General features: G+C 43.3%; 1 protein-coding gene across 1 annotated transcript in view; it reads right to left on the bottom strand.

The window, feature by feature from the left end:
* The window catches only part of itga5 (integrin, alpha 5 (fibronectin receptor, alpha polypeptide)), a 75,404-nt gene extending 63,319 nt beyond the window's left edge, over positions 1-12,085 (bottom strand). The window contains 1 exon segment of the mRNA XM_024006270.2: positions 11,667-12,085. Coding sequence (XP_023862038.1) covers positions 11,667-11,863 — 197 coding nt within the window. The 5' untranslated portion in view covers positions 11,864-12,085.
* Positions 12,086-12,516: the final 431 nt, after the last annotated feature.

The following is a 12,516-nucleotide window of genomic DNA, read 5'->3' as shown; positions in this document are numbered from 1 at the left end:
AACGGCACTTCATGCCGTCCCTAGGAGGGGTGCGTCACTTGAGTGGGTTGAGTTACTGACGTGATCTTCCTGTCTGGGTTGGCGCTCCCCCTTGGTTTGTGCTGTGGTGGAGATCTTTGKGGGCTATACTCGGCCTTGTCTCAGGATTGTAAGTTGGTGGTTGAAGATATTCCTCTAGTGGTGCGGGGGCTGTGCTTTGGCAAAGTGGGTGGGGTTATATCCTTCCTGTTTGGCCCTGTCCGGGGGTATCATCGGATGGGGCCACAGTGTCTCCTGACCCCTCCTGTCTCAGCCTCCAGTATTTATGCTGCAGTAGTTTGTGTCGGGGGGCTAGGGCCAGTTGGTTATATCTGGAGTACTTCTCCTGTCTTATCCAGTGTCCTGTGTGAATTTAAGTATGCTCTCTCTAATTCTCTCCTTCTCTCTTTCTTTCTCTCTCTCGGAGGACCTGAGCCCTAGGACCATACGTTTTTTGGCAGCATGTTTTCATGTTGCAATAAAAAAAACTACAGCATAGCCAACGTTTAATAAGGAGACCTTGAGCAATCTACTGCTGGGAATATTGTTGGGAATGAGTGTACACAAGAAAAACATTTGTGGCTTCTCTGCATCTCCCAAAGCGAGACCCACCTACGCCATCAGACACTAACGACCCCAACCTCAGTCTGATGGTTCCAGCATTAAATTCATTGGTTTAGGCTGCTAGTGTTGAGACTCCTCAGTATAAATGATTGCTTCTGCAATCAGCAGAAATGTTAAACGATACATAAGCGAGGCAATAATTCCACTGGTTGCTGCCACTATTTATACAGGGTTGACAAATTAAGGGGTAATATATAAATGATGGAAACTGCTAATCTTCCATTGATCTTCCCAGGCTTAACCCAATGGAGTTTCTGATGAGGTTAGAGAGAGGCAGCCAGAAGCCAAATTCCTCTCGCCCCCTTGCCACCCAAACACAGCTTTTTACCCATTCCACAGTTAGTCTTCCTCCCAGCTGCAAAGCTTATGTCACTTGAACACTATTATAATTGCTTTAAGCCAGCCGGGAAAAAACACATTCACATTTTGTTGGCATCCCAGCAGCGGGCCGGATGGCTGCAGTCACCATCTGCAGTCGTTAACCCTGGATGCAATGGGAATGGTAAGGCACAGACAGACGCCCAGGCAACTGGTAGGCCTACATATGATGTAAAGATTGGAAAAAGGGCAGGAGGACTGGAGCCATTAAATTAAGAAGGCAGGAATCACCTGGAATAGAGTCAAGAAAACTGCCCTGGGCTCCCGAGTAGCGCAGCGGTCTAAGGCACTGCATCTCAGTGCTTGAGGCGTCACTACAGACACCCTGGTTAGATTACAGGCTGTATCACAACCACCCGTGATTGGGAGTCCCATAGGGCAGCGCACAATTGGCCCAGCATCGTCCAGGTTTGGCCGGTGTAAGCCGTCATTGTAAATAAGAATTTGTTCTTAACTGACTTGTTAAATAAAGGTTAAAAAAAAATGTAAAGAAGGAAAAAAAGAAAACTGCCAACAGAAAAGTTAGCTCAAGATGCACTGTTGAGGCAACAAGGTTAGGTAACATGATAGTTACATAGTTAAAAAGTAGTAACTAGTTACAAAGTTGGTGATTAGCTAAAATGCTAAAGTTGTCCAAGATGTGATTCGAACACACAATGTTTGGATTGTTATATGCACACACAGCCTCCCCGAACAACCTCCCTCCTCCTGTGGAGCAGAGGACCTTAACCACAGATTGTGAAATAGACACAAAATACTTATTGGAAATTTGGCATAGTAACTGCAACAACAAAAAAGTTGTGTACAGTACACAATTTTGTTTGCAGTGCATTTCAATTATAGATAGAGAGTGGGTTGCTTAGATAGTTTACCCAAATTACAAAATGACATATTGGTTTCCTTACCCTGTAAGCAGTCAATGGACAAGGTATGACAGCAATCCATGCTTTTGTATAGTTTCCCTGGCACTGTTTCCACATGCTAACAGTGCTATCTGTAATTGAAATGCACTGTATACAAAATTGTGTACTGGACACAACTTTTTTGGGGGCAGTTACTATGCCAAATTTCCAATAAGTATTTTGTGTCTATTTCACAATAATCTGTGATAGTGGGTTGGTTGAGGCCCTCTGCTCCACAAACAGTTACAAATAATATGTAGAACAGGCTTCAAAAGCGTTGGTCCAAACCTCAGCTTGGGATGGGACTATCTGAACAAGATCACAAACATGCAGTCACTCAACTAACTCTTCAAAATCATCTCCTCACAACAAGGGGAAACCGAACTAACTCAAGTACAGTGACTCAAACTGAATCTGTGGAGCTCTTGACCTTCTTCCCCTCCTCTCCCTTCCTCTCTCTCTCTCCCCCCAGCAGCAGATATTGAGATCTGGCCTGCGCCCAAACATAACGAGTAAACCGTTACAGCAGCGACGTTTTCCTCTTCCGCTTTGAGGAACCGGCTGCCGCACAGCCTTGGCGGACTGACGCAAATACACCTAAGATAATTCATTACTGTACAAGAGGAGAGTCTTCAGTCAGCAATGCCAACAAACTGTCAAATGGGATCGTCACAAAAACACCAAATATGACATTGTCACATTATCACTAGACCGAATTACTGGGGCTATTTATGACTCACTGTGTCACTGTGGAGGGAATACCAGTTAAATGTGCTGTACTATAATAACAAATAATTTTGGACCGTGTAGAGCCATGACACACGGCCTTCAGTCTGACACACGATCTTCGGTTCGGTCCAAGCCAAGGCCAGACAAGGAGACGGACTGTCTCCCAACTGCTATTCTGTCTGGTCATCCATTCAGTTCTACACACACACGCTCAGTACTGCTGTCCAGGACCTTCTTACTCCTCTGGGCCAGACACAGAGGGAGATGATGAGAGTAGCAGTGTCTGCTGGGATGGCTAATGCTGAAAGAGAGAACACTGTACAGAACACTCATTCATAGGCTGCATCCCAAATGGTACTAATATAGCCATACAGTCAGCTGCTCCAGTAGAAACCTAATTACTGTAAATGAGGTAGGAACCTGCTCTGAAAATTCTTATTTTGAGGGGTATAGAAGAGTTCCAATCTCATTATGGTTTTCGTTCTATAAATTTACCCCAAATTTCCAAAACCAAACTGCCCAGCAACCAGGTTAAAACCTTGTTTGTCTCACACTCCCATTTTGAGTACTGTACTTCAACAGCAGCAGTTACAACAAAAACGACCCACCCCCCCAATGTTGATCTGATAAACATTCCTCCCTCTCCAAAACCGGATCTTAATGTCACTGCAAAAACATTTCCTCCCAAAGGACGTTAGTTCAGTACAGCAGGAGACCTGCAAGTCAACAGCAGATTCAGATTCAGTGTTTAATAGTCACATGTACAGGGTTGCAGGTGTGATTGCAGGGAACAGTGAAAATCTTAGGCTTCGAGCTCCAACCTGCAGGACTAAGTGAAATAAAATAATGAAAATGGTAATAAAAACAACAATAGAAATAGCTCTATATACATAATAACAACAGTAGCAGAGATTAATAAATAAATGTCAATTGGGGTGGAGGCAGAGTAAAGACTGTTTAGGGGGTGGGGGATGACCATAGGGGGAGAAGCATGACCAATGAGGGGGTGTGGGGACCAAATGAGATAAAAACAATACAATTTTTTATTTTAAAAAGTAATAATATACATATTAACAACTGCACCAGTGATGAATGCCGGGGGAGGGGGGGGGTAAGAATGTCAATAGGGGGAGCAGCAGGTAAGGTAAGTGATCATTGAGGGTGGGGAATGTCCAGGGGAGTAGCAGGGGGCCAGGGTGGAGTAGGTCGCTGACTAGTGGTGGCTATTCAGCAGCCTGATGTCCCAGGTGCAGAGAGCTAACTAACTACACTACACCGCTGTTTAGTATTAGTGACAGGGAGAAAGCAGCACTGGTGAATACATTTTACATTTATATTTTGGTAATTTAGCAGATGCTCTTATCCAGAGTGACTTAGTCAGTGCAGTCTGCCAGTCCTCTGTACTCTAACATACAGCGACACTGATCTTTGAAATATGGGTGGATTTTCCCATTCGTCTTCATGTATTCCATGGCTCTGATACAGGGTAGTTAACGATGAACCCAGATACCCTCAGTTCCATTGTAAAACAAATACATCTGTGGTTTGGATTGCTTTAGACTTGATTTGTGATTATGGGCTGATTTGTGATTATGGGCTCAATGTTAATGGGGCGGCAGGTGGCCTAGTGGTTAGAGCGTTGGACTAGTAACTGAAAGGTTGCAAGATCGAATCCCTGAGCTGACAAGGTAAAAATCTGTCGTTCTGCCCCTGAACAAGGCAGTTAACCCACTGTTAACCCACCGTCATTGAAAATAAGAATTTGTTCTTAACTTCTTTGATATAGGGGGCAGCATTTTCACTTTTGAATGAATTGCGTGCCCATAGTGAACTGCCTCCTACTCTGTCCCAGATACTAATATATGCATAGTATTATTACTATTGGATATAAAACACTCTGAAGTTTCTAAAACTGTTTCAATGATGTCTGTGAGTATAACAGAACTCATATGGCAGGCAAAAACCTGAGAAAAATCCAAACAGGAAGTGAGAATTCTGGGACTGGTCATTGTTAAACTCATCGCCTATTCAATTCCCTGTAATATATGGATCTGTTTGCACTTCCTACGCTTTCCACTAGATGTCAACAGTCTGTAGAACGCTGAATGAAGCCTCTAGTGTGATGTGGGACCGGATGGGAGGTGTTTGAGTCAGTGGTCTGGCAGATTGCCAGTTCTTGGTCACGCGCATTCCTCATGCATTCCATTACTTATAGAGACTGAAAAGAATTCTCCGGTTGGAACCTTATTGGATATAAATGATAACAACATCCTGAAGATTGATTCTCTACTAAGTTTGACCAGTTTATTCGACTTGTAATATAACTTTAAAAAGTTTTCGTCTGACGTTTGCCTGCATCTGCGCGAGCGTTTGGACACGTGTACTACACATGCTAGCAAAAGTAGCTAATTGGACATAAGTAATGGACATTATCGAACAAAACAACGATTTATTGTGGAACTAGGATTCCTGGCASTGCATTCTGATGAACATAATCAAAGGTAAGGGAATATTTATGATGTAATTTCGTATTTCTGTTGACTCCAACATGGCGGAGAAATTTTGTTAAATCTGAGCGCTGTCTCAGATTATTGCATGGTGTGCTTTTTACGTAAAGTATTTTTTAAATCTGACAGCGGTTGCATTAAGAACAAGTGTATCTTTAATTCTGTGTAAAACATGTATCTTTCAAAGTTTATGATGAGTATTTCTGTTATTTGACGTGGCTCTCTGCAATTACTCCGGATATTTTGGAGGCATTTCTGAACATGGCGCCAATGTAAACCGAGATTTGTGGATATAAATATGCACATTATCGAACAAAACATAAATGTATTGTGTAACATGATGTCCTATGAGTGTCATCTGATGAAGATCATCAAAGGTTAGTGATTAATTTTATCTCTATTTCTGCTTTTTGTGACTACTATTTGCTGGGAAAATGGCTGTGTTTTTCTGTGGCTATGTACTGAGCTAACATAATTGTTTGGTGTGCTTTCCCCGTAAATCCTTTTTGAAATCAGACATGTTGGCTGGATTCACAACATGTGTAGCTTTAATTTGGTGACTTTCATGTGTGATTTCATGAAAGATTGATTTTATAGTAATATATTTGAATTTGGTGCGCTACATTTTTTCTGGATTTTGGCCAAGTGGGACGCTACCGTCCCACCTATCCCAGAGAAGTTAACTGACTTGCCTAGTTATATAAAGGTGTAAAAAAAAATCTAAATAAATCTCAATGAATCATTCTCATATTATGTAGGTGTTCCATGCTAGTGAGTCTCTTAGAGACATAGCTCTATGTCTTAGAGACATAGCTCGATGTCTTAGAGACATAGCTCGATGTCTTAGAGACATAGCTCGATGTCTTAGAGACATAGCTCGATGTCTTAGAGNAGACATAGCTCGATGTCTTAGAGACATAGCTCGATGTCTTAGAGACATAGCTCGATGTCTTAGAGACATAGCTCGATGTCTTAGAGACATAGCTCATTCTAAGCACTGTGGCTCATTCTAAGCACTGTGGCTCATTCTAAGCACTGTGGCTCATTCTAAGCACTGTGGTTCTTTCAGCAAAACCACCAGCAATGTCATTTCACTGCAGCAAGGGTTTCACAAGTGGCAAGTTGGTCATTTCAAACACCGTAAACAGGGAGCTGAGGTTAGAGAGACTATATTTTCCTGATGCCAAATTGCTACCCACCCCCAGCCCCGAATAAAAATCCCCAAACCCCTAGTCACACACCACCACAGACCCCCAAAACACAATGATGGATGTTTTTAGCACCAGGCCATTCACACCTCTCCACAGTGACCACCAAGGGGGGTCCAATCCTTTATACCTCTAAAGGGAAAGACAGTGGGGCTGACGGAAGGAGAGTCACACAGCCATCCCTCTGATCCCCTCTCATTCACCACAGCTGTCTGAACACAAATTGTCTCTGTTGTCTCACAAGTACCCCCTTGTGCAAACATTGACCGCGAGAGTAGCAGCATTGTGGTCAATTCCATTTCACACACACACACGCTCTACAAACACACAAGCATTGTATCATTTTAATATTGTAAATGTTATATTAAAGTTGTATTAGAGTAATAATGTAATTTTATTTATGATGTAGACTGTTGTTTTGATGTAATTGTTTTATTCCTGTGTGGACCCCAGGAAGAGTAATGGGAATCATAATAAATACTACAATTGTAATTCAAGATTTGAATCTGAACTGGAATGGCAATAACTCTATTTTGATTCCAATGTTTGGTCTGGCTAGATCCATTTCCCCAAAAGGAGAGTGCCATTACAAGTCTGTACAATGAACGGAGTCCCTTTTTGACCCTAATAGGGCTAAAGAAACCAGGACTGCTGGCAGTTAAAGATTCCTGGGGTGTTTCAGGGCCCCGGTCAGCAGGCTAAGCATGTCACCATTAACCTTCAAAACAACACACTGGGGCAGCAGGTAGCCTTGATGTTAGAGCGTTTGCACAGAAAACCGAAAGGTTGCTGGTTTGAATACCAGGGCTGACAAGGTGAAAAATATATAAATGTCACTGTGCCCTTGAGTAAGGCATTCCCTGGCGGAGTTGGGATATGCAAAAATACGCATTTTTATTACACACTTGTGTGTAACAGGACAAATATAAGCACCCCCAAATTATTATTATTATAATACAGAATGACCAGACCAACCTCTGGTCATTCTGCGAGAACAGACAAAGTCTCAAATAGGCCTTTTAAAAAGGGAATAAATAAATAAAGAACATGGGAGTCACATGGAAAGTTTCTCAGATGGAAAACAGCAAACATTCACACAAAGAGCCCCATTGTCCAACACAGAGGGCCATGAAAAGCAGCTAATCGCAGAGCAGAGAACCTGAGTGAAGAATACCTTGGCAACCCAAATACACAGGCCCAATTTCAACAACGTCCACCCCTCACATGAACTGTGATTTATAAACAGAATCTCACAAAAGAAAATAGCACAAATGAAAACAATACCAGAAATCTGCTTGATCATATGGTGAGGGAGACAATGCAGACACAGAAAATATTTCTGTTTTAGCAGCTAACACAGCCCCCGGTCCAGTATCAATATTGGTTTAGCACAAACCTTATTTAAGAGGGTAAACTCCAGGAAGTGACCAACATGAACGATGACCTGACCTCGATCTGGGTACGACACAGTTAAACCATCCATGACCTAACGGAGAACACCACCAAGCCCATCTCAAACACGTGGTAGGGATGGATGGGATGGGGAAGAGTGTCATCATCATCAGAGGCATCCATGACTAAATATCTCCTTATGGCTGCCTTCCAATGCAATCTGTACATAACTACACCAGACCCACAAGAAAGACACAAGAAAGACAGAGACAGACAGACCCCATTCTACTCAACATTTGTGATTCCCTGAGTATTTATTTCTTTGGATCACCATTAGCTTTTTGCAGATGCTACTCTTCCTAGGGTTCACATTATCTCACTTCATCCAAGTTAAAATTGTCTCTTGATATATCGTCTTTTCTCAACGGACAGGACTAGCTGCGGTTATTGGGATAAATAACATAAATATACGGTCCAGAAGCAAACATCGATCGGTCCAGACAGAAACACTCCCGGACAGCCAGGCCTGTCATCTATAGTCTGACCTCTGACCTCAGCCATGTTAACAGTCCACACCCTGAATCCCTGTCTGGCTCCAGAAACAGGGAAGGAGGAATGTGCTTCTGCTGCTGCTGGATGGATGGAGAGGTATTAAGCAGTTTCCTTCTCAGCCCGGTGGACCTTCCTTCTCAGCCCGGTGGATCTGCTGTGGCCTCGCTGAGATTCATAGAGCCAAGTCAGGTTGAGGAGAAGACCTGTCCTTACAAGGCCCCATACTGTGCTGCTACTTCTCTCTGTAGACTCTACATACAGGGGACCATAAATAAGGTCTCGCTGGTGTCTAACTGACAGGGGCCCTCACACACAGTTCATGAACCCTATTCTCAGGCAGTCTACCGCGGTGGTCTCATTGCAGGGCTAGTGTCCTCTCTGTCCGCTAGCTTACCTAATTCTATTAGACCAGGCCAGGGGGCATGACAGGAATCAGACACACATACACTCATGGAGCCACGCTATCAGTGACATAGAAAGTCTGTCTGTGTGTAGTAGGGTGGGAGATGAATGTATGATAACGCTCTGTCTCGCCCTTTCTCACTTTTGTGTGTTTCCGTAGGCCTATGCTACTATTGTCCTAAATAAAACAGAGAGAGAAAGGACTCTTCAAACAGCTGGCCACGAGAAGAGTCTTTGGCGTGTGCTTTATGTTTTCCAGAGAAGAGTTTATCCTACAGGTACAGGTCAAAGAGGTGCTGTGTGTGCATCTTGCATCAGGCACAGAGAACATCCTCCCCCATCCCAGACAGAGAGACTGACCTCACCCATGGATTCCAGCTACTCCCGTACTAGCCACAACATGGGCGACAGTCTGATAACTGATCAAACGTACGGAGAAGAAGACAAGTGATAACTGGAAACGTATGTTTCTGTTTCCTGCTGGATTATGTTAATGACGTGTGAAATGTGGGAAAAAATGTAATGATTTAGTCAAAGATAGATTTTTGAGACCAGGTTTAAACTTTGCTCTCATCCTGTGTCTGGTTTGGCAAGCATCTGAACAGTAGCATTAGTGAGAGTACAAGACAGAGGGTAGAGACATGCTAAATTTAGTATCCCCCTCATGCAGACAATTTCTTCACCAACCCATTGTCTTAGCTCTCCTCCCCCTAGCCATGACGTCTCCGCTGTTAAAAGTTCAGATGAAGTCATCGACCAGAGAGATGACTGCTGCTCTAGCTGCTGCTGTGACTTCATTCACGAGACGGGGGTGGGGTGGGGGGTAAATTAAAGACCCTGCAGAATTACATCAGACCAGAGGAAGGGGGCAAGGAGGGAGGTATAGGGGATTTAATACACTCTTGACACAGACTGCCAGCCTCACGTCCTAAATCATAGTGTTCCTAGACCTAGAGCCCCTGCTTGGTAGAAAAATATAGACCAATGGCAGCAGCCCCTTAAAGGAGTGAGTGAGGAGGAGAATCCCACCCTGTCTGTGTCTGAACTGTAGTCGAAGGAACTAGTGAAGTGGGGAGGAGAAACTGGAGCCACTGGCGGCCCACTCGGCACAAAGCCCCTCTCCTAAACCCCTGGCTGGCTGGCGAGACAGTAAAAAAACACAGCCAGCCAGGATGTCTGATTGCGTCTGGCCCCAGTGGCCCGGCTAGCTGCTAGCTTCACTTTGGATAATGATTATTACAATTACAGGGCAGACAGCTAGGTCCAGGCTGAGTCGCTGACACTGCATACTGATGAGTGGTGGTCGACTCTGTCAAAGCAATCTTATTCTGACACACATAGCCCCAGGATGGCAGCGACACAGCTGTGAATCTGCCAGCATGTCATTTACTTCCCTTGTGCTGCATTCCTACTGATATAAGAGCTGTTGTTGCTATGGTTATTGATACAAAGACCAGATGTCGTCATTTGCTGGATGTCATTGTGGCCGTCCGGCGCCTTCCATCATCAACTATGTCTGTCTTCAGACTATCTATCAGTCTATCTACCTGACCACATATCGACTGTGCTGCTCCAGTAGTCTGTTTACCCCGTAATAAGTCTGAACTAAGCTCTAAGCCCTTCTTAATGAGTGATCTCAGCAGCAATATAGACGGGACTGATGTGATGGAGCCACTGCATGCCAGGACGCTGAGATAATAGTCACAGCATGTTTGTGACAGACACCGAGATCACATTCCCATAATGCCAAGCGGCATAACACTAAATTGCACAGGAGCATTTCAGAGTAAGACCAATAAGTCTGGTATGGAGGAAGAGGTGGATGGTGATCACATCAAAACAACAGAGTTGGGGAAAAGCTGCTTCTAATTGGCTCTTTGTTTGACATTTAGAGCCAATGAGAGATTAGAGGTCAGAATGAAATCCAATTTTAGGACAATGAGATTACAGTTTAAAGACTATTATATGAAAAGGTTTTCCCAAATATGGCACAAATGTAATCTTTATTGAGTTTAATCTCAGCTTGGTGTTCACTTTTGATCCTATATGTATATATTCTATAGCATTCTAATAGTGCCCATAGAATTATCACAGATTACTAATGTTACCTAAATTATAGAGACCAGCTTTCCAACTAAAGGCTTCAGGCTCTCCGGCTTGCAGAACACACATTTTTAGGTGTAATTTGTGTTAATTAGGTTATAAAGAGAAAAGTGGAAGAACATCGGCCTGTTAAACCCAAATTGTTCAGTTTTACCTGAGACAAAACACACACACTGGATACCTCACAGATGCCGATTGGTTTAAAGGGGTTGACACAGGTAAACCCACGCAACAGAGTGATCTTGAAATCTCAACGGCTGAGATGAACTAAAATGGAAGATGCCCTGACGGTGTTCTATTAAAACTGATGCGTGTGCGCGCTGAAGTCTTAATGAGGTATGATAACAAGTGTACATCTTAGCAATATTGTTGTTTTGAGGCCACTTAGTTACAATTGAAGCTGTAGTTAACTACCACTGACATATAAAGGAAATAATGTGACCAACACACTGACTAAAACACTTTTTCTAATAGGAAAGTTTGCGCTTTATATAGAGGCACGGGCCATTCCCAATTCTAACATAGGGTGGTCACTCACTGGTCAAGTCATTAGATAAGGACAACCTTTCTTCAGTGCGCGTGAAGGATGGATTTCTAACCAAAATCAAAGAGAACATCTAATTCAATGTGCAATTACCATATATATTAATTTGATTTATGAAATGCAGGCTATTGTAAAAAAAATTGTTGATAGGCTATTTGCGTGAACCCGAGAATAAACCCTCTAAACTCCTTGGACCATATTTGCCACTTGGAGCCTATAATGAAATGTAGCAACAAATGCCTAATTTGTCCCACCATGTTTGCAGTAACTTGCAAAATGACTTCCAAGTAAGAAAGAAAAAACGTACCTTGAAGAATTGGTCAAGTAAAATTCCACGGAATATCCGAAGTAGCTCCCATTAGGTCCGCTGTAGACAGTGGGGTTTTCCACGTCCAAGTTGAATGCAGCACACAACTGTAGGATTATTATCAGACAAACCCCAATACCGCAGAATGGGTAGTTCACTTCTCCCGGCGTCTCCGAACGGTATCTTCTGGAACCCATTCTATTTCTAAATGAATCCACTAAAATGTGTTTTGTTTAAATCAACACCTGAGTTGCTCTAATGTTTTCAGATCCGTAGAGCTTGTGGAGTGGTTGTTCTACCTATGTATCTAAACTGCATGCCTTGAAACTAAAACTCGCTGTATATCTCCTAAATGCTCAGTCAGCCTCTTCCCTCGGCGTCCTCACCGCTCGCTGTCCCTCACTACGCTCGCTTTGCTCCTAATTGAGGGAACATTGAAAGGAGGTAGTTCCTCGACTCGTGACAACTTTAGGAGAGGTGGAGCTCTTGATTCACAAAAAGACAGACAGAAGAGAAAACGAGTGTATAACTTCAGTGGGCTACACTCAGAACTGATTCATCTGCATGTTACAGCATCCTAGAAGATTCTGGAGAAATTTTCCCGATCTGGGTGTTCTGATTGTTTTATTCTCACCATGGCGCGCTGCCATCATTTGCATTCAATCGTTCAGAATGAGGGGTTTAGTCTGATAAAGACATGGTTGCGTGCCTGTCTGACCTAAACCGTTTCTACCTGGGTCGTACTGAGAAACAGAGAGAGAGAGCGAGACAGGTCGATGATAACCAGATATATTATTAACTGGCTGAACAATGGACACAGAGTAACATCAAAGGTCCTTATGATCCAATA

This window comes from Salvelinus sp. IW2-2015, linkage group LG17 (assembly GCF_002910315.2).
Source record: "Salvelinus sp. IW2-2015 linkage group LG17, ASM291031v2, whole genome shotgun sequence".
Classification (NCBI taxonomy): domain Eukaryota; kingdom Metazoa; phylum Chordata; class Actinopteri; order Salmoniformes; family Salmonidae; genus Salvelinus; species Salvelinus sp. IW2-2015.
This window is presented reverse-complemented; position numbering and strand designations above follow the sequence as displayed.